This window comes from Telopea speciosissima, chromosome 11 (assembly GCF_018873765.1).
Source record: "Telopea speciosissima isolate NSW1024214 ecotype Mountain lineage chromosome 11, Tspe_v1, whole genome shotgun sequence".
In the NCBI taxonomy this organism is placed as follows: Eukaryota; Viridiplantae; Streptophyta; class Magnoliopsida; order Proteales; family Proteaceae; genus Telopea; species Telopea speciosissima.
Window position 1 is genome coordinate 18,238,418 of NC_057926.1, and position 24,799 is coordinate 18,263,216.

Consider the following 24,799-nt stretch of genomic DNA (forward strand, 5'->3'; position numbering starts at 1 on the left):
ACCAAACACCCCCACAGTTGAAAGTTTCCTTATATAATTTCTTTTCATCTTATTTGATTTCACTTTACCACCGAATTTACTTCACATCACTTCTATCTATCCACACGGTCTTTTTTTTTTTTTTTTTTTTTTTTTTTTTGGGGGGGGGGGGGGGGGGGGGGGGGGGGGGTTGGGTGGGGTGGTGAATAAGCAAACAGTGTCTCATTAGGATTCTATCTAAAAATTTTCCTCAATCCTGGAACTTGCTTTCCAATGCCGAATGAAACTAGAAGAGATTCACAATCAAACCTTGTTTGAGCTTCTCATCAACAATGCCAATAGTAAGGAAGAGACTTGCAAAACAGTTTTCATTGGTTTGACATGTTCCCCTTCTGCCGTAAAGCAAATCATATTTCTTAATTTGTCATCCCTTCTAAGTACAACATATCTATGTTTTTGTGGCAAAGAAACAGACAACAGGTCCAGACCTGGTTAGGAAGAATTCAGTAGTGTCCATAAATGCCGTAGAGACACTGAGTACATGTATGCACACCCACTTAATCATGGGGCATGTAAACAGAGAATTCACATAATTTACAGTTTCTACGGTAAGAACCAGCTAATAATACTCGCAGCATTGTTTCTTAGGATTGTATTCACAGTTTAATCTACAGAACTAGCAGTTGTCAAGGGACTAAGGCCTGTGAGGTAAAGAAAACATTCATCTCATCATATCAATGCTCCTTCCATATACGGCCAGTCACTCGAAGCTTCAGCTCCTGCCTGTTGCCACCAGAGAAGAAGAGTGCCATGGAACGATGAATGACCAGCCCATCATAACTATCACGGACTTTCCTATGGCTATCTCGAATACTCCTTGGCACCCCCTGCCAAATTAGCTTCCGCCCATTACCGCCCACTTCTAGACTGTAGCTATAGTTTTTTGCCTCATTATCATCTCCCATGAATCTCAAAAAAGCCATATAAACTGGAGCCAATCCCAATAGAAAGGCCTCAAAGTGCAGACAGAAGTGCTGCCCAAAGCAATTAAAAACCTGCAGGGAGCATGAGAATAAAATAAATAATGTCAAAATAACCCTTAAAATAACAGGCATTGGACCATAAAATAATTCTAACTGGATGAAGTCTTAACTGTCTCCAACACCTTTAAGCTATTTTTAGCAACTTGGACCAAGTACTATGGTAGTCACATAGAAAGAAGAAAAAATGTTCTCAGAACTGAGGACACTCAAAAGTGTGAATGTTCTTGATCCTTTTGTTGACTACTTGATTTATATGTCAGTCATTTTATATGACCAAGAATTAAATTTGATAAAAAAAAAAAAAAATTGCTTATTGTGGACGTGAACAACCCCCCCCCCCCCAAACTAGTCCCAACCAGCACCCATACAGATTAGCAGTAACCCAACTTGCATCCACCATAACTAGAAGAGAGGGAAAGAGGAATTACTTACAGTGAGCATCCACGTGGCATTTTCAACCTCTTGGAAGTTTGATTTGACATATCGATGATTGAAAGTGCACCCATAATGCATGTCCACTTTATGATCATTTTTCAAGTGTGCAATAAGTGATGGTATATCTCCGCTAACCAGGCACTCAGAACCTGCATAGGGGCAATTATAGGGCCTGAATCTGCAAAGATACTCATGTTTCAATTTGCTGTAGTATGGGAACATGACTGGACATCCCAGGCTCTGATATCGACAAGGAAGTTCGAGGGATTCTGCCACTTTCTCTAGAGCTAGGCATCTAATGTTTCCCAGTTCATATCGACAAGTAGGGCAATGATTATGTACTCTAACTTTGCAATTTGAGCAAAGTGTGTGGCCATTTGGACACTGCAAACAGAAGCAAATAGCAAATGAAAATAAATATATATGCAGTGGAATGGAAATATAGGTTTCTTCAAAAAGAAAAAAAATTGTAAGAAAATGGAAGCAACTAATTTAGAACATCTCCAAAACTACTAGCAGTGGAAGAATTTGTCAAATAACACTATAAAAACCAATAATAATATGGGGAAAGTTCATCAACCCTTGTCTTAACAGCACTAGAAGTGTTGAAACATGGGTTCATGCCTCTTGTTTTGGTGATGAAAACAACTGGATGATGGTTCATGGAATTTCTAAATTATGTATGAGCCTTGCATGGACTAATTGTTGAGGATAAGGATTACGTAACTGATCTGGATTCTATGTAGGCTAAGGACTGTGATTGTGTTACGACTCAGCCTTAGTTACGCATTCCTTATTTGTAATTCTTATCCTCTATAAATAATAAGGGCCTCTGTCATCTTAGACAAGCCACTCCATTCTCTAAACTCTCTTCTCAACTTCGTATCAGAATCCAATACTATGGGTTTTTTTTTTTTCATTCGTTAGCTGCTAGAAGAAGACAGCCCTATACGTTAGAGGTTCCGGCCTCCCAAGGCTGAGCATGGTTACCTGAAAAAACATGCCGCCTTCACTCACCTACTGACTTATTGACCACGCTATGGTACCACTGGCCACCCAACTCCAATCGACCTTCACTTGGGCCCCTGCCCCTCCCGCTGCTCTCTCCTAAGGGCTTTAGCCCTCTCGCCATACACTGGCTAGGGCCGCCGCCCTCTTCTGATCGCCGCTGTACATCGACCAGGGCTTCTTGCCCTCTTCTGGTCACCACCGTGCACCACCCGAGGCCCCAGGCCTCTCCTGTCCATTGCTGTGCACCGCCAGGGCCCTAGGCCCCTTCATTTGCCGCCGCATTTCGCCAGGCCCCGCCGAGGCCTGATCAAACTGCCACTTGTCCACCGATCCTCCGCCAGGCTCCATTGAGGGCCCCTGCCCCTGTCACGTGATTACTAGGCCTCCACCTGCCCTTGTGATCACCTGCTCCAGGCCCTGCAGGGCCCGTCCCTTTGCTGGTTGTCATTGTTTGGTCTCACCGCAACCTGCCAGGCCTTTCTACGGCCTTCTCCCTGCTCTCCACAGACTTCTGCCATCACCTGGGTTACCCACGCCTCCATCGCTGCAACCACTATGCTTGCTGGTCTCCTTTCTCTTTATTAGTTACTGCCTAGCTCATGCATCATCTGCAATGAGTGCATTCTGCCCTGGGATTGGTTACTCTTGTTCTTTTTTATTACTTTATTATCCATGTTAAATGCAGGAAAGTAGCACTACCTCTATAGGAGGAGTTGAGAGTAGTGTGGTAGGTCGTCTTGAAACCCAGGGCCATAACCCTGCTCTTCAGATAGGTCCTACAAAATTGAATGACACTAATTACCTTACTCAGTCCCAGGCATGCCTTCTCACCATTCAACGTAATAATCTTCTAGGGTATTTGACTGGTGACACCCCCAAACCAACCGATGCTACTGTGGAACTTGGTTGGCCAATGATACTTTGGTTATGTCCTTTCTATTGAATTCTATGGATGCCACTCTCAGCCCAAGCTTTGTTTTGTTGAACTCTTGTAAAGAACTCTGAGATGCAGTTAAACACACCCATGCACAGTCTAAAAATTATGCTCAGATCTATGAACTTTGCAGGCAAGTTCGTGAGACCACTCAAGAGGAGTTATCACTCCCTGCTTACTACTCCACTCTTAACAACCTGTGGCAACAGTTGGACTTCTATCACCCTGTTTCCATGGCCTGTACTGCTGATACCAGTACCTTTCAGAGGGAGCGTGAAATAGAAAGAGTGTATGATTTTCTCATTGGGTTGAACCCGGAGTATGATCAGATCCCCGTTCAAGTTCTTTGTTGTGACAAGTTCTTTACACTACTTGAAACTTACAATTTGGTTTAGCATGAGGAGTATCGTCGCTCCCTTATGATGCCTACTGTGGCACCTACTAGATCAGCACTGGTTACTACACCTTAGATGGATTTTACTTAAACCGACTGCTTGGGCCAAAAAAAAGAGCATACCCAGTACAAGAGGCTCCCGCCACTGCGGTGTCTAAGGAGGCTCATAATGTATGCAGCTTTACCCGTGCTTGTGCCAAAGATCCGGTTAAATGTGATTATTGTGGCCGTCCCCGTCACACCAGAGAAACTTGTTGGAAGCTTCATGGCCGTCCTAAAGGGGGAGGCCGTGGTGGTAAACAGGGTTCCCACATGCTCCCAGGCTCATGTGGCTGAAACTACTGATGGTTCCCCTTCTATGATGGTTCCCCTTCTATGCCTCCATCACCATTCTCTTCAGACCAGATGCTTGCTCTCCAACATATAATGGCTTAGATTGGTAATGCACCCTCTACCGCTGCAGCTTCCGCCTCACCTGCTTCTCATCTAGCCCAGTCAGGTATATTCCTCGCCTCTTCCCATTCTAGTCCTTCTCAACTCCTTGATTCTGGAGCCTCTTACCATATGACTAGTTTTTCGGACATGTTTTGTTCTTATCTTCTGTTGAAGTTTGAGTCCAGGGGCAGATAGGTCTTTTACTGTAGTTTATATCAGTCTTTTGTTATGTCGGTTTGATGAAGGGGCATTACTGTCCTTTTATTCTTCTTATTTTGTTATTAATACTAAAGTAGCTGACCTGCGTGAGAACATACAGTTCTGCTGCAGGTCCCTTTCTCTCTCAGGATTTGCTTCTCTTCTCTTCTTCTTCTTCCTCTAATTTGGTTATTAGTTCTTGATATTATAACATTGTATCAGAGCTTCTATAATTAGATTGGAGTCGCTTCCACTCTTCTCTTGCTGATCTCACTTTCACGATATTCTCTTGTGGTGTGCAGCAACCTATAGCTGTGGTTACAATGGATTAAAACCACTCCTTTCCCCATTAATGGAGTGTTTTATTCTTGCCTACATTAATTATGGTGATTTGAAGATTATGTCACCCACTGCCAAGGATTGCAAAAATCGACTCCAAGGGAATACCCTAACAAGTGTCGATTCCTCTTGTATGGCTGTTGTTGGAGCTATGCTGCTTGGAGGCTGTGATACTATGGCTCCTAGTTACTGATTGCAATTGATTGCATATTATTTTTCATCTCTTTGCTGCATATTTGAAGTTGCTGTGGTCTCATCAAAACTCTGACATCGATCTCCCTTTGGTTTCGATTTTGGCTTGTATTCTGCTTGTTTGTTTCTTCTGGCTGATTGAAGATTCAAACTCCTATACATACTTGGAGTCAGTTGCTGTTGCTGCTCCCTTTTTATCTCTACATAGTTTGGTTTGTTACCTGCTTCTTGAGTCGACTTCTGCTGCCTTATAAGTGTTTGAAGAATTGCCTGAACCAGCTGTTGCTGCCTTTACTTTTTTTTTTTTTTAGATCCTTCTCTTATTATGGCTGATACAAAGACTTCCACCGACAATGTCAATTTTCAAATTAATTCTATAAAGCTCCAGGGGAGTTCTAATTATCTACTGTGGGCCCAAGCTATCCGTGTTTACATTATGGCTAAGGATAAACTTAGCTACATTACCTTTGCTCCTCCAACACCCGATTTTAAGGACTACAGTACCTTGGTGAAAGAGAATGCCATTATCTTAATTTGGTTATGGAACAGAATGGAGCCGGGCTTTGCTGCCAATGTCATGTTCCACACCACTGCAAAGGGATTGTGGGATGACTTAAAGGAGACATACTCTCAAGAGAAGAGTATGACACGTATTTATGACCTCTGTGAGAAGTTGTTCCAATTTCAAAAATCTGACAAGTCTCTCCAAGAGTCTTATAGTGCTTTTAAGGGCATGGTTGAAGAATTAAATGTGTTCCAGCCCCTTACTACTAATATTGAGAAGTTGAAGGCCCAAAGAAACAAATTTTTTGTCTCCAAATTCTTGGCTGGTTTTAATCCTAGTCTGAAGACTGTAAAAGGACATCTACTTGCTGGTGAATTGGTTCCTACTATGAATGATACCTATTCTAGACTGCAGCAAATTATTTCTCCTAGTTCCAAGCCTGACACCAACCCCAAGGAAAATTCTGCTTTTACTACTACCAGAGGTCGTGGTTCAAGGGGAGGACGTGGCTTTGGTGGTCGTGGTTCAAGTGGACAGCACATTGATAAAACTGCACGGTTGTGTTCTTATTGTGGGAAGACAAATCATACTGTTGAGACATGCTGGTCCAAGCATGGGAAACTAGAACGGCTCAAAACTTGGCCAATCATGCAGCTCTTGAAGATGGTTCTGACTTACTTGCACCTAGTGATACCAAACTTGGTCCAACTGTGGGAAATTCATCTTCCAACCTTCATGATGAGGTTCATCAACTGATGCGCCAATAAAGAGTCTAGAGTCATCCACTTCCATTACTGGAGCATCTACTTCCACTGCCACATTGGCTCATGCAGGTACAACTATTTCTTTTCCACCACCTCCACACCTTGGATCATTGATTCTGGGGCTTCCGCCCACATGACTGGTAAATCATCCATTTTTAGTTCTATTTCATCTAATTCTCATACTCCTGTTATTGTGGCCAATGGTTCCTCCACACCTGTTACTGGGCATGGCGCTGTTTATCTTAATTCTAACCTTTCTCTTTCTTCCGTATTACATGTTCCTCAATTTTCCTTAAGTCTTCTTTCAATTAGCCAACTTACTAAAACTTTGAACTGCTCTATAACATTCTTCCCTTCTCACTGTATTTTTCAGGATCTTCACACGAGGAAGACGATTGGTGGAGGGTGTGAGAAAAATGGGCTATATTATCTGCATGGCACTGCTCCGTCTACTTCGGCTGCAGCTACTACTATTGGTGGAGAGTCTCCTTTTCAATGGCATTGTTGACTAGGACATTTATCTTTGTCTAGATTAAAATTATTTTTTCCACAGTTTAAATCTTTAGATATGTTAAGAGTGTGAGGGCTGCGAATTGGGTAAGCATATCATCATGCTACTTATCCATCTCGTCCTATGCCCCATAGTACGTCTTTATTTTCTTTAGTACATTCAGATGTGTGGGGTCCTTGTCGTGCAAGTAATAGACATGGTTTGCGATACTTTGTCACTTTTGGGGATGACTATTCCAGAACTACATGGTTGTACCTGTTAAAGGATTGGTCTAAATTTTTACATGTTTTCCAAAGTTTTTGCAATGAAATAAAGACTCAGTTTAATGCTTCCATTAAAATTTTTAGGTCTAATAATGCTTTGGAATTTGTTCAAAATGAGATCTCTTCTTTTTGTGTTGCTAACAAGATGATTCACCAAACTAGTTGTTCCTATACCCCTCAACAAAATGGGGTAGCGGAATAGAAGAATAGACATTTACTTGAGGTCGCCCGGGCTCTCATGTTGCATATGCAGGTGCCTAAACATTTTTTGTGTGATGTTGTCCTTACTGCTTATTTTTTGATTAACCGAATACCTTAATCTGTACTTGCAGATAAATCCCCTTTTTCTATTTTATTTCCGGACTTACCGATTTTCAGCTTGCCTCCTCGGGTTTTTGGATGTGTCTACTTTGTTCATAATCTTCATCTCCTTGGTGATAAGTTAGACCCTAGGTCAACCAAATGTATATTCCTGGGTCACTCTCGAACCTAGAAAGGATATAGGTGTTATGATCCTCTGACCCGAAGGCAATTTGTTAGTGCAAATGTCACATTCTTTGAAGGCACATCTTATTTTTCTGGTGAGCCTAACTTGTCAGGCGATCCGTTACCTATTCTGACTGTTGTCCCTATATCTACCTCTCCACTACATGTGTATCGGCACAAGAGGCGTGTTGAGAAGCTCAATACAGATAATACTGATCCATCTACATTTTTTCCTCTGGTGGATAATACTGATCCATCCACTCGGAAAGGTAAAGCGTTCATGAACTCAAAAATCTTTAGTTGCCTATCCTAATGATAGGTTTGTTTTTGTCTCATCTTCCATCGTGCCATCATAGTCTTGCTACTTCCCTGTCTACCTATACCATTCCTCGCACCCATACTGAAGATCTTGCTATCCCTGCTTGGAAGAAGGCCATGGATGTGGAAATGGATTCTATACTAACTCGGTATACATGGGAGTTGGTGGATTTAACTCCTGGCAAAGATCTGGTCAAGTGTCGGTGGGTATATACTATTATGTATCATTCTAATGGTTCCGTTAAGCGGCTTAAAGCCCGTTTGGTTGCTAAAGGATACACCCAAACCTATGGTGTTGATTATTTCGAGACCTCTCCTGTGGTTAGGTTGAACTCGGTTCGCTTCATTATTTCTATGGCTATGAATCTTGATTGACCCATATATTAGTTGGACATTAAAAATGCCTTTCTTTATGGTGAGTTGCTCGAAGAGGTCTATATGGAGTAACCTCCCTGGTATGTTGCTCAGGGGGAGAATGGAGGACGTGTATTTAGGTTGCATAAGGCCATTTATGGGCTGAAACAGTCTCCTCGAGCATGGTTCGAGAAGTTTAGTTCCATTGTGACTGATTATGGTTTCTCTGTGTTTTTTCAGACCATTCTGTGTTTGTCTGTCGCTAAGGTGAGAAATTGGTGGTACTTGTTGTCTATGTAGATGCCATTATTGTGTAAGGAAATGATGAGAGTGGAATCAAGGAGGTGATAAATTACATACAACAACATTTTCAAATTAAAGATTTGGGCCAGATTCACTACTTTCTTGGGATTGAAATCATTAGAAGCAAAAAGGGAATCAACCTATCCCAAAGAAAGTATGTGTTAGATCTCTTGACTGAAATTGGTATGCTTGCTGCAAAACCAGTAGATATTCTTATGGATCCCAATCAAAAATTTGATATTGATGATGGTGAGTATCTCAAGGATGTTCTTTCCTACAAAAGTTTAGTTGGAAAACTGTTATACTTGACTGTCACTAGACCGTATATATCTTATGTTGTTGGGGTTCTCAACCAGTTCATGCAATCCCATTGTAAGTCTCATCGGGATGCTGCTATTCGGGTCCTTCGTTATTTGAAGGGTTCTCTTGGGAAGGGGCTTATTTATCGTCTCAATAGACATATGGAGCTTGTTGCCTACTCTGATGCAGATTGGGCAGGTTCTGCTATTGATCATCGGTCTACCATACAGGGTATTGTACGTTTGTTGGAGGAAATTTGGTTACATGGCGAAGCAAGAAACAGACCACTGTTACCAGGTCTAGTGTTGAAGCAGATTATAGAGCTATGGCTCATACTACTGCAGAGTTGATGTAGGTTACATCTCTCCATCTTGAGATAGGGTTTCCAGTTCCAACTCCTATGAAGATGTTTTGTGACAACCAAGCAGCAATCTATATCGCTAGTAATCCGGTCTTTCATGAGAGGACAAAGCATATTGTGGTGGATTGTCACTTTGTTCGCAACGCCGTCTTGAAGAAACTGATTGAGACACCTTTTGTCGCTTCGTTTGATCAGCAAGCTGATGTGTTTACCAAATCTTTATTTGCCCCTAGTTTTCGGTCTTGTTGTAACAAGTTGAGCATGGGTGATATATATGCTCTAGCTTGAGGGGGAGTGTTGAAGTTTAAGTCTAGGGGCAGATAGGTCTTTTACTGTTGTTTATTTCAGTCTTTTGTCATGTCGGTTTGATGTAGGGGCATTATTGTCCTTTTATTCTTCTTATTTTGTTATTAATACTAAAGTAGCTGACCTGCGTGAGAACATACAATTCTGTCACAGGTCTCTTTCTCTCTTGGGATTTGCTTCTCTTTTCTTCTTTCTACTTCTTCCTCTAATCTGGCTATTAGTTCTTGATATTATAACATATGTTTGGCTAAGGACAAAGTCTGAGTTGCCGATGGCTCTCTGTCAGCTATTTCTGGTAAAGCCAATGTCTCTTGCTCTCCTAGCATCTCCCTATCCTTTGTTCTTCATGTCCTTAACCTATTTGCCAATTTACTTTCGACTTATCTTACTATTGATCTGAACTATTATGTTCACTTTTATTCCATTCATTGTATTTTTCAGAACCTAGCGACGGGGGCAATGATTAGATACGATAGGATGAGAGATGGACTTTATTATTTGGATCCCAGTCTTCTTGCTACACCTTCTCCGGTCTCCATTCACTCTTCAAGCCGACAGTCACCTTTATCAGTTGCATCAATGGCACTCTATCAAAGGCACCTTTCTTTTCATGTTTTGAGTCATTTATTTCCATCCTTGATAAAGAACTGTTCTATGGATAAATTTAGTTGTGATATTTTTTAACTTGCAAAACACACACGATCCTCTTACTCGCCCAGTGATAATAAAAGTCTTGTTCCATTTTCTATTATCCATTCCGACTTATGGGGCCCTTCTCATATAGTTGCTCGGGGTGGGTTCAGATGGTTTATTACTCTCATTGACAATTGTACCCACTTAACTTGGGTTTACCTTATTTGGACGAATCTGAAGTCTTTTCCTGTTTCCAATCTTTTCATAACATGGTGTAGACTTGGTTTAATGCCCAAGTTTGGGCTTTACGGAGTGATAATGAGACGGAGTATATTGATGGCCCCTTCCTCAAATATATTGATGACCATGACATTCTCTCCCAGACCTCCTATGTTTGTACCCCTAAACAAAATGGTATTCTGGAATGCTAGAATTGACATCTCCTTGAAGTCACCCGGTCCTTAATGTTCACCACTCATGTCCCGAAATTTTATTGGGGGTAATATGATTCTTATCGCTCCCTTTCTTATCAACCGGTCTCCCTCTGCTATCCTTGACTTCAAGACACCAGAAAGTCAGCTTCCCGACCTCACCCTTGCCTCTCATCTTCCTCCTCGCGTCTTCGGATGTGTTTGCTTCTCACACAACTCTCCTCTCAAACTTGTCCTAAGTTGGATCCACAGGCTTTCTGATGTATCTTCCTTGGGTACTCTACCTCATAGAAGGGATACAAATGTTATCACCCCCCTTCCCATAAGCTCTTTGTAACCATGGATGTTACTTTTCATGACTATGAGCCTTACTATCAATCATCTCTTTAGGGGGAGAGTCTCGGGGAAGAGATTCCTTCACCTCTGGCCCTTCGAGCCCTTTTCTTGATATTGTTCATCTTCAGGGGGAACAAATACAGGAAGAGAAAACCGACATTGTTTCTAGTGGAAAGGATCTAACCACTTATTCTTGAAGAATGAAGAAAATTGTCCCCTAACTTGTTCATCAGCGGCTCCTGAGCAAACAACAAGTAACGATCTCCCTTTCTCCATCTAATAATGATCTTCCTATTGCTATTAGAAAGGGAGTTAGATCCTACACTCTATACCCTATCTCTTAACATTGTTTCCTATGAATCATTATCAACTTCCTCTCGGGGTTTTGTCTCTTCATTGTCCTTTGTGTATATCCCATAGGGCTGAAAAGAAGCTATCACAGACCCAAAATGGAAGGATGCCATGATATAGGAAATGCAAGCCTTGAAGAAAAATGATACTTGGGAGCTTGTTCCTCATCCTGAAGGAAACTTGTACGGTGTAAATGGGTGTTCACTGTTAAACAAAATGCTGATGGGACCATTACAAGATATAAGGCAAGACTAGTTGCTAAGGGATTTACGCAGACTTATGGCATCGATTATCAGGATACAATTGCTCCTATTTTAAAAATAAATTATGTTCAAGCTCTTTCACCTTGCGCTGCAAATCTTGGCTGGAATCTTCAACAACTAGATGTAAAAAATGTCTTCCTCAATGGTGATCTTGAAGAGGGGGTTTACATGGACATCCCTCCAGGTTTTGGATAATCAACCACAATCGGCAAGGTATGCAGACTTCAAAAATCACTCCATGGTGTGAAACAGTCATCACGTGCCTGGTTCGACAAGTTTCAAAAAGCTATGCAGAAGTTTGGATACAAGCAGAGGCATGTTGATCATTCCTTGTTTGTCAAACACAAGGATGGTAAGTTCAGTGCTCTTATCGTTTATGTGGACGATATAGTGATCATTGGTGATAATGAGGCAGAAATCTCCCCCCATTGAAAGCTCAATTGACAGCAAAATTCGAAACTAAGGATTTAGAACAACTTAAGTACTTCCTTGGGATTGAAATAACCCAAAAAAAAAAAAATAGTAGTAGCCCGATCCAGCAAGGGTATTTTCATTTCCCAAAGAAAGTATGTTCTAGATCTTCTTGATGAAACAGGTATGCTTATTTGTAATTGATTTATCTTTCTCATACCCGACTAGATATTGCCTATGCTGAAGGAGTTGTCAATCAGTTCTTACATGATCCCAAGACTATTCACCTTGAAGCAGTATACAGGATTCTACAATACTTAAAATCAGTACCAGGATAAGGTATTCTATTTTCCAACAATGATAATCTGAAGTTGGAGTGAATTACTGATGCTGATTAGGCAGGCTCTATTGATGATCGACGCTGTACTTTAGGGTATTGTACCTTCCTTGGAGGTAATCTGGTTATATGGCGGAGGAAGAAGCAATCAGTAGTATCCAGATCTACTACAGAGGCAGAATACCAGGCAATGGCATAAGGAGTATGTGAATTCATCTAGCTAAAAATGATAGTGATCTGGGAATGACGTGTGAGGGACCTATGAGGCTCTACTGTGACAACAAAGCTGCAATTAGTATAGTTCATAATCCAGTACAACATGATAGGACCAAACACATTGAGATTGATCGACACTTCATTAAACAGAAGATTGAAGAGGGGCTGATTTGCATTCCATTTATCACTACTGAGAATCAACTGGTAGATGTATTCACTAAGGCTTTGACCTCTAAGACATTTCATCCTGTTGTGTCCAAGTTGGGCATGAGGGACATCTATGCACCAACTTGAGGGGGAGTGTTGAAGATAAGGATTATGCAACCCGTGTAGATTCATTGTATGTAGGCTGACTGTGATTGTGTTATGCCTTAACCTTAGCTAAGCATTCCTTATTTGTAATTCTTATCCTATATAAATAATAAGGGCCTCTGTCATCTTAGACAAGCCATTCAATTCTCTAATTCTCTTCTTCTCAACTCTAATCAATCCCAAGCTATGAAGAAGCCAAAAAGTAATTCATATTTTTTCAGCAAGCACCTCTCATGAACAAAGTCATGGAAGCTTGAAGATTTACAGCGGAAGCGCTTCATCAAGACCCAAAGGCATCAGGAGTTAAAGAGATGAAGTTTTGGAAGCAATCAAGTTAGAAACAAGCTCCAATAGCATAGGATTTTTTTTTTTTGTGTAATTTCCTTGTATGTTCATGCCTCCACACTGTTGTGCAGATGTCCAAGCTTGTGATAGTGTTGATTTATGCTCCTCTGGCAGCTCCGCATTCTTGTGAGACCTTTGTGCTGGTGTGAACATCTGGGCCAAGAAGAGGTAATTTTATGTCCCCCATCCAGAAGACATCCACATAAAGCAACGGCTGTCTCCCAGACAGCGTAGGCGTCTGCACATGGGCGCAGACGTCTGTATGAGTTCAAAATGACAGAGATATGTATGACCATTGGTGTGTCTAACTGATACTCTTTAGACTGTTGAAGCCTAATTGAAGTCCGCAATAAGTTGCAAACATTCGCGGAGAGTTGTCTTAATTCAAATCATGTTATTTCTTTAGGCTATTTAAAAGGGACTTTTGGACCTTCATAGTCATCTCACAACACTACTATTTACTCCACTTAATATGAGTATTCTTTCTCTTTGGGCTTTAGAGGTTTTGAGAGATTTTATGGCACTTTCATTGTGCAATTGTCTTTTCAGCCACCCTACAAAATGGGGTCAAAAAGCCAAAATAAGTGATTTTAGCCCTTCTAAAAAGAAAACAGATTCTTGAACCTCTTTCACGCTCATGTCACGTCGAGGTACTGCAGAAGAAAAAACTGCAAATTCCTATCCAATTTATCGTAATCGATTAGTTAACATGTTGGGGAAGTATCAACTATTGGAGGAAGAGTGATATTAGACAACCCGCCCTTCCTCTTTTTTTTTTTTTTTTTTCACAAACAAATAGAAAGTTACAGATCTAATTCGGATATGAGAAGGATCACCATATATAACACAAAATTTCTCCTATGATTCCTTCTAGTCCAGGTTTTTCTCACTTTCAAAGTGTTGTTGCTTTATGTGAAGAACACAAGAAGAGTCACTTGCTGACTATTTTGAAGTTTTCTAGTGAGCCATTGGGTAAACCAAAATTTGCAAGGGTTTTATTGCTACCTAGGAAAGCAACAAAGAGTTAGTGAAAAACAAAGAGTGTAAGTATCTCCTTGTCCTTGGAGTGGATGTAGGGAGATCTGGTTGAGATCTTGAGCTTCAAAAATGATCAATTGCATGATAAGCTCACCAATATTGGGTTAAAATGAGCAAAATGACCTTATTTGTTCTCTATGTAGTTCTATAAAAGGTCACACTCTTCTTTTTATAAAACCCAGTAGAAAGGCACCTCACAAACTTTCAACATCTTTATCATCTGTGATATGCTACGGATGTCGTAAAAAGGGGCATATGAGATTTCAATGCTTCCTAAGAACTAATAATTCAAAATGGTCAGGTTTTTAATGAAAATCAAGTACCTAAAGAAACAAAGAGGAAGAAAAGAAAGTACTAGATAAAATCCAAGAGGAGCAAGAAGGGGTTAGACTCCACAAGCAATGGGGATAAGCAAAAAAGTAAACAAAGGTAATTTGCTTAAAATATATACCTTGAACCCTCAATCAATATACCTACCAGCAGCTCTGTATACAAGAAGGTTGGTGTTGAGACTCACCCAATCACACCCACTTATAAATGCCTTAGTATGGCACGTGCATGGGTATGTTGTGCATGAGTTGTCATTGTTGGCAACCATACTTGTAGACGCACTGTTATGTCAGTGATGAGGTGGCCAGACAGTCTGTGAGATGACTGTGGTGCTTGTAGTGTGTACAGCTCAGTGGCAATGTCAGTGGTCAGTGTACATATGGCAGTAAGACAGGCAGCTAACCTGATGACAGGGTGATGAAATGTAAGGTTCTAAGTCTCAGTCACTGCACAAAATATTATGGTAGCAGTGGTTATGGTATCAAGAGCATAAGTTGATGACATGGCATAGCCCATGTGGCAGGGGCAAATCAGTCATTTCACATGTTTGATGTGGAAGGAAGTAAGCCAAGGTGGCAGCACAGCCTGCACACAAGTGTGCACAGATGGCCGCACCAAGGATCTGCCAACCAGCCACACCTGCACCAAGGCAGGCCACGCATGCATGCGGGCCCTCCCGCCCATGCTCAGGGGCCAAGTGGTTGGGCCCGCATAGGGCTGGCACACAAGCAGGCAAGGACTGCCCTGTGTGCACACACGACTCAGCAGACAGTTTTTCATCAGCTATTTGGAAAATCAACTAAGTGTAGATTGGTCTGCAAGGTATTCAACAGAATGTGAGATACCCTAGAGGAGGGTGAATAGGTTACCACTAGTGAAATATACCCTTTTCTGATGTATCTTCCAATTTGATCTTTAAAGTAAAGCAAGATAGAAATAAAATGCTCAAATAAGAAGACACAGGATTTATAGTGGTTCGGCTAACTTAGTCTACATCTATTCCTCTCATCTTAAGAGAATTTCAGTAGTACCTTCCTTTCAATACAATAAGTGGGAAGAACACCTTTACAATCTTTTTCACAAGATAAAGGATCCTAAATCTTTTTTATAGCATAAGAGAATACTAAAAACTCTTTTTACCAGGATAAGAGAATCCTAACTCTTTTTACCAAGATAAGAGAATCCTATCAATCTCTTAAGGATGAAAGAGTCCTTGTACTAATCTACGTACAGTCTAGATTAATACACCAATGCTTTCTCAAATCAAAAGCATAAACAGTAAATACAATGAGAAAATGTAAGGTTTACCTAGGCAAGGAGTGTGACATGTACTCCTTGCAAGTAATGAATGATATGTATATGAGTGCAGATGAACTTGACCTTCTTTATAATATCTCTTGATAAAGAATGCTTGTGAAGGCCTGAAAATTGAAGTCACTCTTGAATGGACTTGTGGGAGATCACTGGACTTCAATGTAGTCGAGCTTTGAAATGACTTTTCACCTTTAACAAAAGTAGTATTTTTGGACTGTAGTGGATAGGTGAAAAGCTCTCACATGTTCTCTATTTATAAGCTCATTTAAGGCTCTAACAACATGTGCAAAATGTACTCCAACGGATCTATTTTTTGTCCATCTGGTTGACCTGAAGAGTGATCCGGTCGACCGGATAATATAGCCGTTGGAGGAATATAGCCGTTAAAGAGCAACATATCCATTAGGTCGACTAGATGATCGTCCAGTTTGATCTATGGTCAAATCATCCGGTCGACCGGATCATGGTACAGTTCGACTGTCTTGATTGTTTTCAACAGTATTGACTGCGGGGTTTCGCTCCAACCTTTTACCAACCTATTCTAAGGTCAAGGAATGATCTATTAGAGTCTCCTAAGGTCTCTACATGATGCATATGATCTTTTTATTATAAATATGCAATTTATAAGTATACAAATGTATATCTATGTATGTGCACACGAACATCATCTTGAAGGCCTTCAATCAATCTTTTCTTCAAGAGCTTCTTTGCTTGAGTATTTTGGTATGTCTTCAAAAGTCTTGTTCCTTCCAAGTTTTGTCTTGAACTTTTATGTTCTTTGCTTTGTGCTTCATGCCCTTCAAGTCTTTTGGCTTGTTCAACTTTGTTCTATCATCAATCCTGTTGACATACTATTTTCTAATACACAATGGCTTTTATCAAATGTGTTTGTTATCATCAAAACAACCATGGAAGAAGGGAAGTGTTTTCCCAACACAGAAGGCCCCTTAAAGGGCACTATTCATCCGATCCTCTCACAAAGTTTGAATAACCCTTCGGGTTTGTGTAATATGATTTCATTCCAGAATCTTTGTGGCCATGTGATCAGCGACACATCCAACAGTTTGAACCTCGAATGAAAAAGACGTGTAGAAGATTCCAAAAGAAAGTCGCCTAGTGGAAGTGTACATCGTATTCAATAAGTCCATCCCACTGAATCAAGTCAGAAGCCTTAAAGCGCATGTGCACTTTTGGTACTTTTATGATTCCATTTGGTTAAATCTTAGCCGCTCACCTTCTCGTCAACTATTTGGAAAACCAACTGAAGTGTCAATTGGTCTGCAAGGGTAAGGATGGAAGGGAGTTGGTAAAGGATGAGGACATTGTGAAGAGATGGGATGAGTATATCTGTGACCTACTAAATGGAGATAGGTCAAGTAGAATTGACCCGGACGAGTACTCTACTCAACATGATACCACTCATCATAGATATGTAAGAAAGGTTAGTGTGGTGGAAGTTAAAGAAGCCCTAAGAAAGATGAAAGCAGGCAAGACACCAGGCCCAGATGATATTACAATATAAGTGTAGAAACCCCTAGGAGGTTGTGGGGGTTTTTTTGGCTAACCAAGCTGTTTAACAGGATTATGAGCACAAGGAAGATGCCAGATGAATGGAGGAGAAGCACTGTAATCCCAATTTACAAAAATAAAGGTGATATCCAAAGCTTTAATAACTATAACAGCATAAAGCTAATGACTCACACTATAAAACTTTAAGAGAAGGTTATTGAAGCCCGTTTGAGAAGAAAGACTCATATCTCGGAGAACCAGTTTGGCTTTATGCTAGGTAGATCCGCGACATAAACTATCTACTTATTGAGGAGGCTCATGGAAAGGCATAAAGATAGCAAGAAGGATCTTCATATGGTCTTCGTTGACCTAGAAAAAGCCTATAACCGAGTCCCTAGAGATTTAATCTGGCATATTCTAGTAAAGAGAGTGTCAAGTAAATATGTGGACGTAATTACAGATATGTATGAGGGCGTGGTAATTAGTGCAACATCTGTGGGGGGTCAGGTAAGGAATTCTCAATTACGATTGAATTACATCAGGGTTCAACCTTAAGCCCTTATCTATTTGCGCTTATTATAGATGATCTAACCAAGAGCATTCAAGAAGAGGAGGTCCCATGGTGTATGCTCTTCACTGACAATATTGTTTTAGTGGATGAGACAACAGAAGGGATTAACGCTAAGTTAGAGCTTTGGAGATCTACCTTGGAAACAAGAGGCTTTAAGATTAGTAGAATGAAGATGGAGTATATGATGTGTAATTTTAGTTACACTATGATGGATACTGACATGGTACGAATTGAGGACAGAGAGTGTTAACAAAACAGAATTTTATGAATGGCTTGAATGATCAATATGATCTCCAAACATCTTTATTTATAATCTTCCAAAGAGGGGCAGAATTACAAGAACACCCCCACATAGCTGACTATACTAGCTATGGAGAAAAAGGCAGAAAAATACCCAAAATACCCTTATTGGGTTACATAACTTAACACTTCCCCTCAAGTTGGTGCATAGATATCGCACATGCCCAACTTAACCAAACTAGGATGAAACAACTTCCCACTTAGCCCTTTAGTGAAGACATCATAAAGCTGATCACCAGACTTCACAAAAGGTATACAAATCTGCCCACTCTCTAACTTCTCCTTGATGAAGTATCTGTCAATCTCCACATGCTTGGTACGGTTATGTTGTACTGGATTGTAGACAATGCTGATTGCTGCTTTGTTGTCACTATACAACATCATTGGACGATGAACAAAATCACTAAGATCTTGGAGTAACTCTGAAGCCACAATAATTCACAGATGCCCTGGACCATAGCACGGAATTCTGCTTCAGCACTGGATCTTACCACAACGTTTTGTTTTTTTTACTACGTCACGCGACAAGATTAGCTCCTACAAAAGTACAATAACCTGAAGTAGAGTTCCTGTCAGGATTACCACCCCAATCAACATCAGTGTAAGCCTCTATACGAAGATGATCATGTGGAGACAAGAGAATCCCTTTTCCTAGAGCTAACTTCAAGTAATGGAGAATGCGAGGAACAGCAATCATATGAGTGGAGTAGGGATCATGCATGAACTGCCTGACCAAACTTGCTGCAAATGCAATGTCCGGTCTGGTGTGGGAGAGATATATCAATTTTCCCACCAACCGTTGATATCGTCCCTTATCAACCGGATCACCATCCTTTTCTTTCAGACGAATATTAGCTTCAAAGGGGGTGTCACAAGGATGACAACCTAACAAACCAGTCTCTGATAGTAGATCTAGAACATAATTTCTTTGGGAGAGAAAAATGTCTTTAGGAGAACGGGGCAACATCAATCCCAAGGAAGTACCTTAGCTGTCCTAGATCTTTTATTTCAAATTCTCGTCCCAAGAAAGTCTTCAGGTGAGAAACTTCATCTTGATGATCGTCATGAGGGGATGCGCGAACAGTACCAGTATGATGTGGAAACACAAGCGGACCCTGTGCGTTTCACAGGTAAGTCTCAGTTTACGCATGTCACTCAAGATCAAGACCATGGTGGCCACACTAAAACGTACAACAAAAAGAAGGGTCGCAAACACTCACATGCTCAGAATGATGACAACAGTATGAATACCATGCTTGCAAGTTTCGGAAGCATGAGTATAGATACTACTAGTGAGCATCAGTCATGGCATTCATCTCACCATCATCATGGCTATGAATATGGCCAGGAGAGCAATGGTTCTAAATATAGTGGCTATGGTCAGTTTGGGCAGTCAGTAGTTGAGTTTGACAATCAAAACACTAGGTCAAGTTTTGGGCACATATTCCCAGTCCCAAACCAGCCATACACGCCTCAAACTCAATATGACAATAGCAATGGATCTCACAGCTCATACCAACAGCCTCCCATGTACCCTAGGATAGGGGGTTTGGTATATGTTGATGACCACACTTATATGGAGGTTGTGTCACACTATGTGCAACACTTCATCAATTCTATGACATGGGAATTCTATGTGGATCAATATGAGGAAGAATTCATTACTCGATCACATTTTATGTAACAAATTCAGAAAAGATTGATGTAATGTACTCTTTATTTGAATGTTTTGATTGCTAATTTGCTATGTATTACTAAATTATGTGTAGAGTAGAGTGTTTTAGAACGACTCGTCACCTACCAACCTATGGTCCAAAATGAAACTCATTTTGGGAAAGCTGGGCATGCCATTGTGTTTAAATGGCCTAAAATAGGCTGAATACCAAGTTTCAGACCCAAAATATGTGTAAAACCCACCGAGTTGGGGGTCCGAGTCCAAAAAAAAAATTTGCACAATCTCAACAAGATCTTGACTCGTCCCGGATTTCCAAGGGACCAAGATCCCACCGAGACCCAAGTTTTTGAACTATGGGTGGATACCCTATGACTCCTTACGCCGTGACGGCTGGGAGGATCTTCATTGAAGGTGGTTCTATACTTCTATCCTTCTCCATTGCTCAATCCAGTAAGTATTTAAATCTTCCGCAATTCCCTTCTCCTAATCCTCTACAGCCTACCCTACAGCCCCCCTTTTATTTTTATTTGAATTCCCTAAACCCTAGTTCAGTTACAGCCCTATCCAACCATCTAAACCCTAATTCCCCCCTTCTCTGTAGAACCTAAAACAACCTAAAACCTGTTCAGACATAACTAGCCATTAAAAACCTAAACCCTGCAACTATTCTTCTTCCCTTCTAGAAGGTCACATGCAAGGTGATTTTCACGAGAATTCTGCCCAGCCAAATCTAACCATTAGAACCTACTAAAATTTTGATCGAACCTTCCTCAAACCCTAGGAGAGACTTGATCCAAATTTCAGTACCATCCACCCACCCGATTGTCTAAAATTACAGTTTTACCCCTCTCTCCTACTTCTACTAGGAAACCTCCATAACCCCAGATTTAACCATCTGATTTAGCTATAACTTTCAGCATATATTCCTCTCCACCCCACCCACACTCGACCTAAAGCCCTTGCCCTAACTCCACCTCTAAACCCTAGATTCCATCACTTCCCTATTTCCCAAAACCTTAACCCTAGTTGCTGCCCAATTACATCTATACTACTTCTACTCATCCAAAACCATAAAACCTAGTTCATTAGACTCCCCTAAACCTGCCTAGCTTTACCATATAATATACCTATCCATTACCCTAACCCTAACCCTAAACTTGACATACAACTCCAATTCTGTCCCATCGAACAGCAGCTCAACAGGTCCTGGATGTCTGGCTGCTAGTAGGTCTCCTACCTATCTAGGACTACATTATAGAGGCCACCACTTTATTTATAATCTTGAGAATATTACAAATATGGTATGATTGCACAATAAAACAATTAACACATTAAACATGTGCATAATGAATCTAGACACTCCAATGTACCTAGTTACATTACACACTTTACCAAGAGAACCAAACCAAAAGAGAACCGAACCGAACCGAACCAATCTTTAACACTTCAACCATTTCAAATATATAAAATAATGCTCCACTTTGCTACTTGGTTCAATTGTTCTTTGCTGCATAACCTAATCCATCAAATATTGAATCTAATGTTTGCTGTCACCAATTGAGAGGGGGGGGGGGGAAGCTTATTTAGCTTCATAATCATAGTGTTGTACTGTTATCATCACAAAAAAGTGGGAGATTGTTGAATCATGGGTTCATGCCTCTTGTTTTAGTGATGAAAATAGTTAGATGATGATTTACGGGATTTTTAATATGTAAGATTGCTCCATTGCAATCTAGTGGTCACGAGTTTGAGTCGTGAAACAGCCTCTCCGCGAAGCAGGGGTTAAGGCTGCATACATTATGACCCTTCCCAGACCCCTCAATGGTGGACTGGTGGGAGCCTCGTGCACTAGGTATGCCCTTTTATATGAGCCTTGCAAGGACTAATCAATCCCAAGCTATGAAGAAGCCACAAAGAGATTGATCGTTTGTTCAGCAAACACCTCTCATGAGCAAAGTCATGGAAGTTTGAAGATTTATAGTGGAAAGCTTCATCAAGACCCAAAGGCATCAAGAGTTAAAGAGACAAGTCTTGGAAGCAATTAAGTTGGAATCAAGCTCCATTGCATAGGGTTTATGTGCTTTAATCTATAATTTCTTTGTACCTTTGCGCTCATATGCAGACGTCTGCTGGCCAAGCATAGACATCCGAGCTTGATAGTGTTGATTTATGGTCCTCCGGCAGTGCAGGCCCATGCGAATGTCAGCAACTTAAGCACAGACGTCTGGGCGGAGAAGATGTAATTTTAAGTCCTCTATCTAGTAGATGTATGTTGTTTGCCAGAAGGCATGGACGTCCGCATACATGCACAGACGTTCGTATAAGTTCACAATGACTAACATATTTATGACTGTTGATGTGTTTAACGGATACTTTTTAGACTACTGGAGCCTAGCGGATGTCCGCACTTAGAGTTGCAGACGTCTGCGGAGAGTAGAGTTGTTTTAATTCAAATTGTGTTATTTGTTATCACTTCTCTTGGGCTATTTAAAGGGGACTGCTGGACCTCCAAAGTCATCACACTACACTTAATTTGAGTATTCTTTCTCTTCGGGTTTTAAAGATTTTGAGAGATTTTATTGCGCTTTCATTTTGCGATCCTGCCTCTTTTCAGACATTGTATTCTTTCTCACTTTCCAAGTGTTGTTTCCTTGTGTGAAGAGCACAAGAAGAATCAGTTGGTGACCATTGTGAAGATTTCTAGTGAGCCATTGGGAAAACTACAGTCTGTAAGGGTTTTAATGCTATATGGTAAAGCAATAGAGAGTTAGTGAAAAGCAAGAAGTGTAAGTATCTCCTTGGAGTGTATGTATGGAGAGTTTCCCAAACAACTATAAATTGTTCTCTTTCTCTCCCTGGTTGTTTTTATTTTTCCAGTACAATTTCGTTGACATTTATATACTTCTGCATTTGCAATTTGTTCTGTTTAAGCTTTAACCTTTAGAATTTTAAAAGACCCCAATTCATCCTCCCTGTTGGCTTGCTACACGATCCAACAAAAAGAACCATTGAATCTTATGGAGAACTAATCATAACTCTAATATATATATATATATATTATATATCCTATAAAAGTACGTACTATACATTTTTTGTCAAATTTTTTAAAATGCCTAAAATACCCTCCCTCTCTCTATCTCTATCTCTTTTCTTCTCTCTCGCGCACGGGGAAGACACTTCTATAAAAGTACGTACTCTACATTTTTTGTCATTTTTTAAAATGCCTAAAATACCCTCCCTCTCTACATCTCTATCTCTTTTCTTCTCTCTCGCGCACGGGGAAGACGCCTCCCAAATTCCAAAAGAAATGTCCTTCCCCATCCACCCCTGCCTTTTCTCTCTTCTTCACATGGTTTGGAAGACAACTCCCAAACTCCAGAACGCAACCCTTACATCGTCGTCCCTCTCCCTCTCCCTCTTCCTCTTCCTCTCGCCTCCTCCATCACCACCTCTACTGTCGACATAGACTCACCACACTGCCACCCTTCCATGCGATTTTTACTGCCATAGCAGATTCTGCTATCTTTGTTAGCAATAGAATCCCTTACCTATACCAGCAAATAGTCAGTTCTTCTCAAGGCAAGGCAGATTCGAATCACTGATTTACATAAAAAACTATCATTATGTATTTTTTGTAGGGTTTAGTGTTTACCTACATTACGTTGATTAAATGAGGTTTCTCCTTGCAGATTCACTTTTTCCATTCGGCACAATGGACGTTGGTGAAAACAAAGCATCAATTCCAACAATCTTCCCATCAATTTTGATTGGAGAGATAGCGGGGAAGATGCCTTGTCTGAACCTTTCCACCAACGTGAGCCTGGATGGAAGTCAACAGTGCTCCCACCTTCTCTGAAACCATTAGGGTCATCTCTAATATCCGAAGACCTGTCTGTAAGTCCTCTCTCTCTCTCTGAATCTCATGTTTTGTTAACAGCCTAGAATTTGCCCCAACATGCAAGCATGGCTTTTGGGCAGGGGGCTGGTGTTCATTGAGTTATGTGGCAGGCAACCTGATGCACCAGAAAGCATTGTAAGGCCTTTGCACTCATATTGTCTTATATTATTTTTCTTTTCAGCAATTATTATCCATCTTGACTATAACAGTAACGGTCTATGAATCATATGGAAATTGTGCATCCCAAGTTGTTTGGTTGCTTGGTTGATTGCAATCTGTTAGTTTTTTTTTTTTTTTTTAATACTTCTTTATTTATATGTTAACTCCAAGTTTGGGACTTTTTTAGGCCATTCCTCTTACTGATAGATTCCTGCAATGCATTTTACTGTGATGGTTTTAGGCCTAATTCTTACAAGAAACCAACACTTTGGACAGAGGATTGGCTCATTTTAATTACATGTGGTTAACTTTGTCCGTTTCACCTAAACCAAGGCATAGCTCAGTCCATATCCATGTAATGGTTGTATCAATTGGAAAATGGGCAACTAAAAAAATTGCTGGTTGTGGTTTGCAATTCCCATCGCCTCTTCTCAACTCAGTGGTTTCTTGAGGGTTTGTAGTAGTTCTCTTGAGGTTATAGATAAGAACAAAGAGGTCTCATGTTTTTTTTCTTTAAAGGATTATCACTCTTAACAATATTCATTTCTGATGCTTATGCAGTCCAAATTTCTAATAATGTATGTCACCATGTACAGACAATTATCATGGTGTCTCTGATATCCAATAGGCCTCTGCGTGTTGCTAATTTGTGAGGGGCTGAGGGCTATCCTCTACATTGGCTTCCTAGGTACCATACCCTGAGGTATGGTGCCATGCAGAGCAATTTTATATCTTGGTTCTGAGAATTCTTTTGATATCATGAGACCAAGACAAATCCCGAGAACTCATATGATGACATGAATTATGACAGATCATTACCAATATTTGCTCTGAACCAAAATCTATGTTAATGTTAAACATACCTGGGTAGGGCTATCCATGGTTTAAAGTATCGACTGATACGATACGGACTGATACGTATCGGTGTCGGTCGATACC

General features: G+C 40.6%; 1 protein-coding gene across 2 annotated transcripts in view; it reads right to left on the reverse strand.

The window, feature by feature from the left end:
• Nucleotides 1–445: 445 nt before the first annotated feature.
• The window catches only part of LOC122645986 (E3 ubiquitin-protein ligase SINAT2-like), a 40,899-nt gene continuing 16,545 nt past the window's right edge, over nucleotides 446–24,799 (reverse strand). For both annotated transcript variants that reach the window (XM_043839430.1, XM_043839431.1), the window contains 2 exons: nucleotides 1,455–1,841; nucleotides 446–1,034 (listed from right to left, as the gene is read on the reverse strand). In XM_043839430.1, coding sequence (XP_043695365.1) covers nucleotides 714–1,034; nucleotides 1,455–1,841 — 708 coding nt within the window. In that variant the 3' untranslated portion in view covers nucleotides 446–713. The remainder of the gene's footprint in view (nucleotides 1,035–1,454; nucleotides 1,842–24,799) is intronic.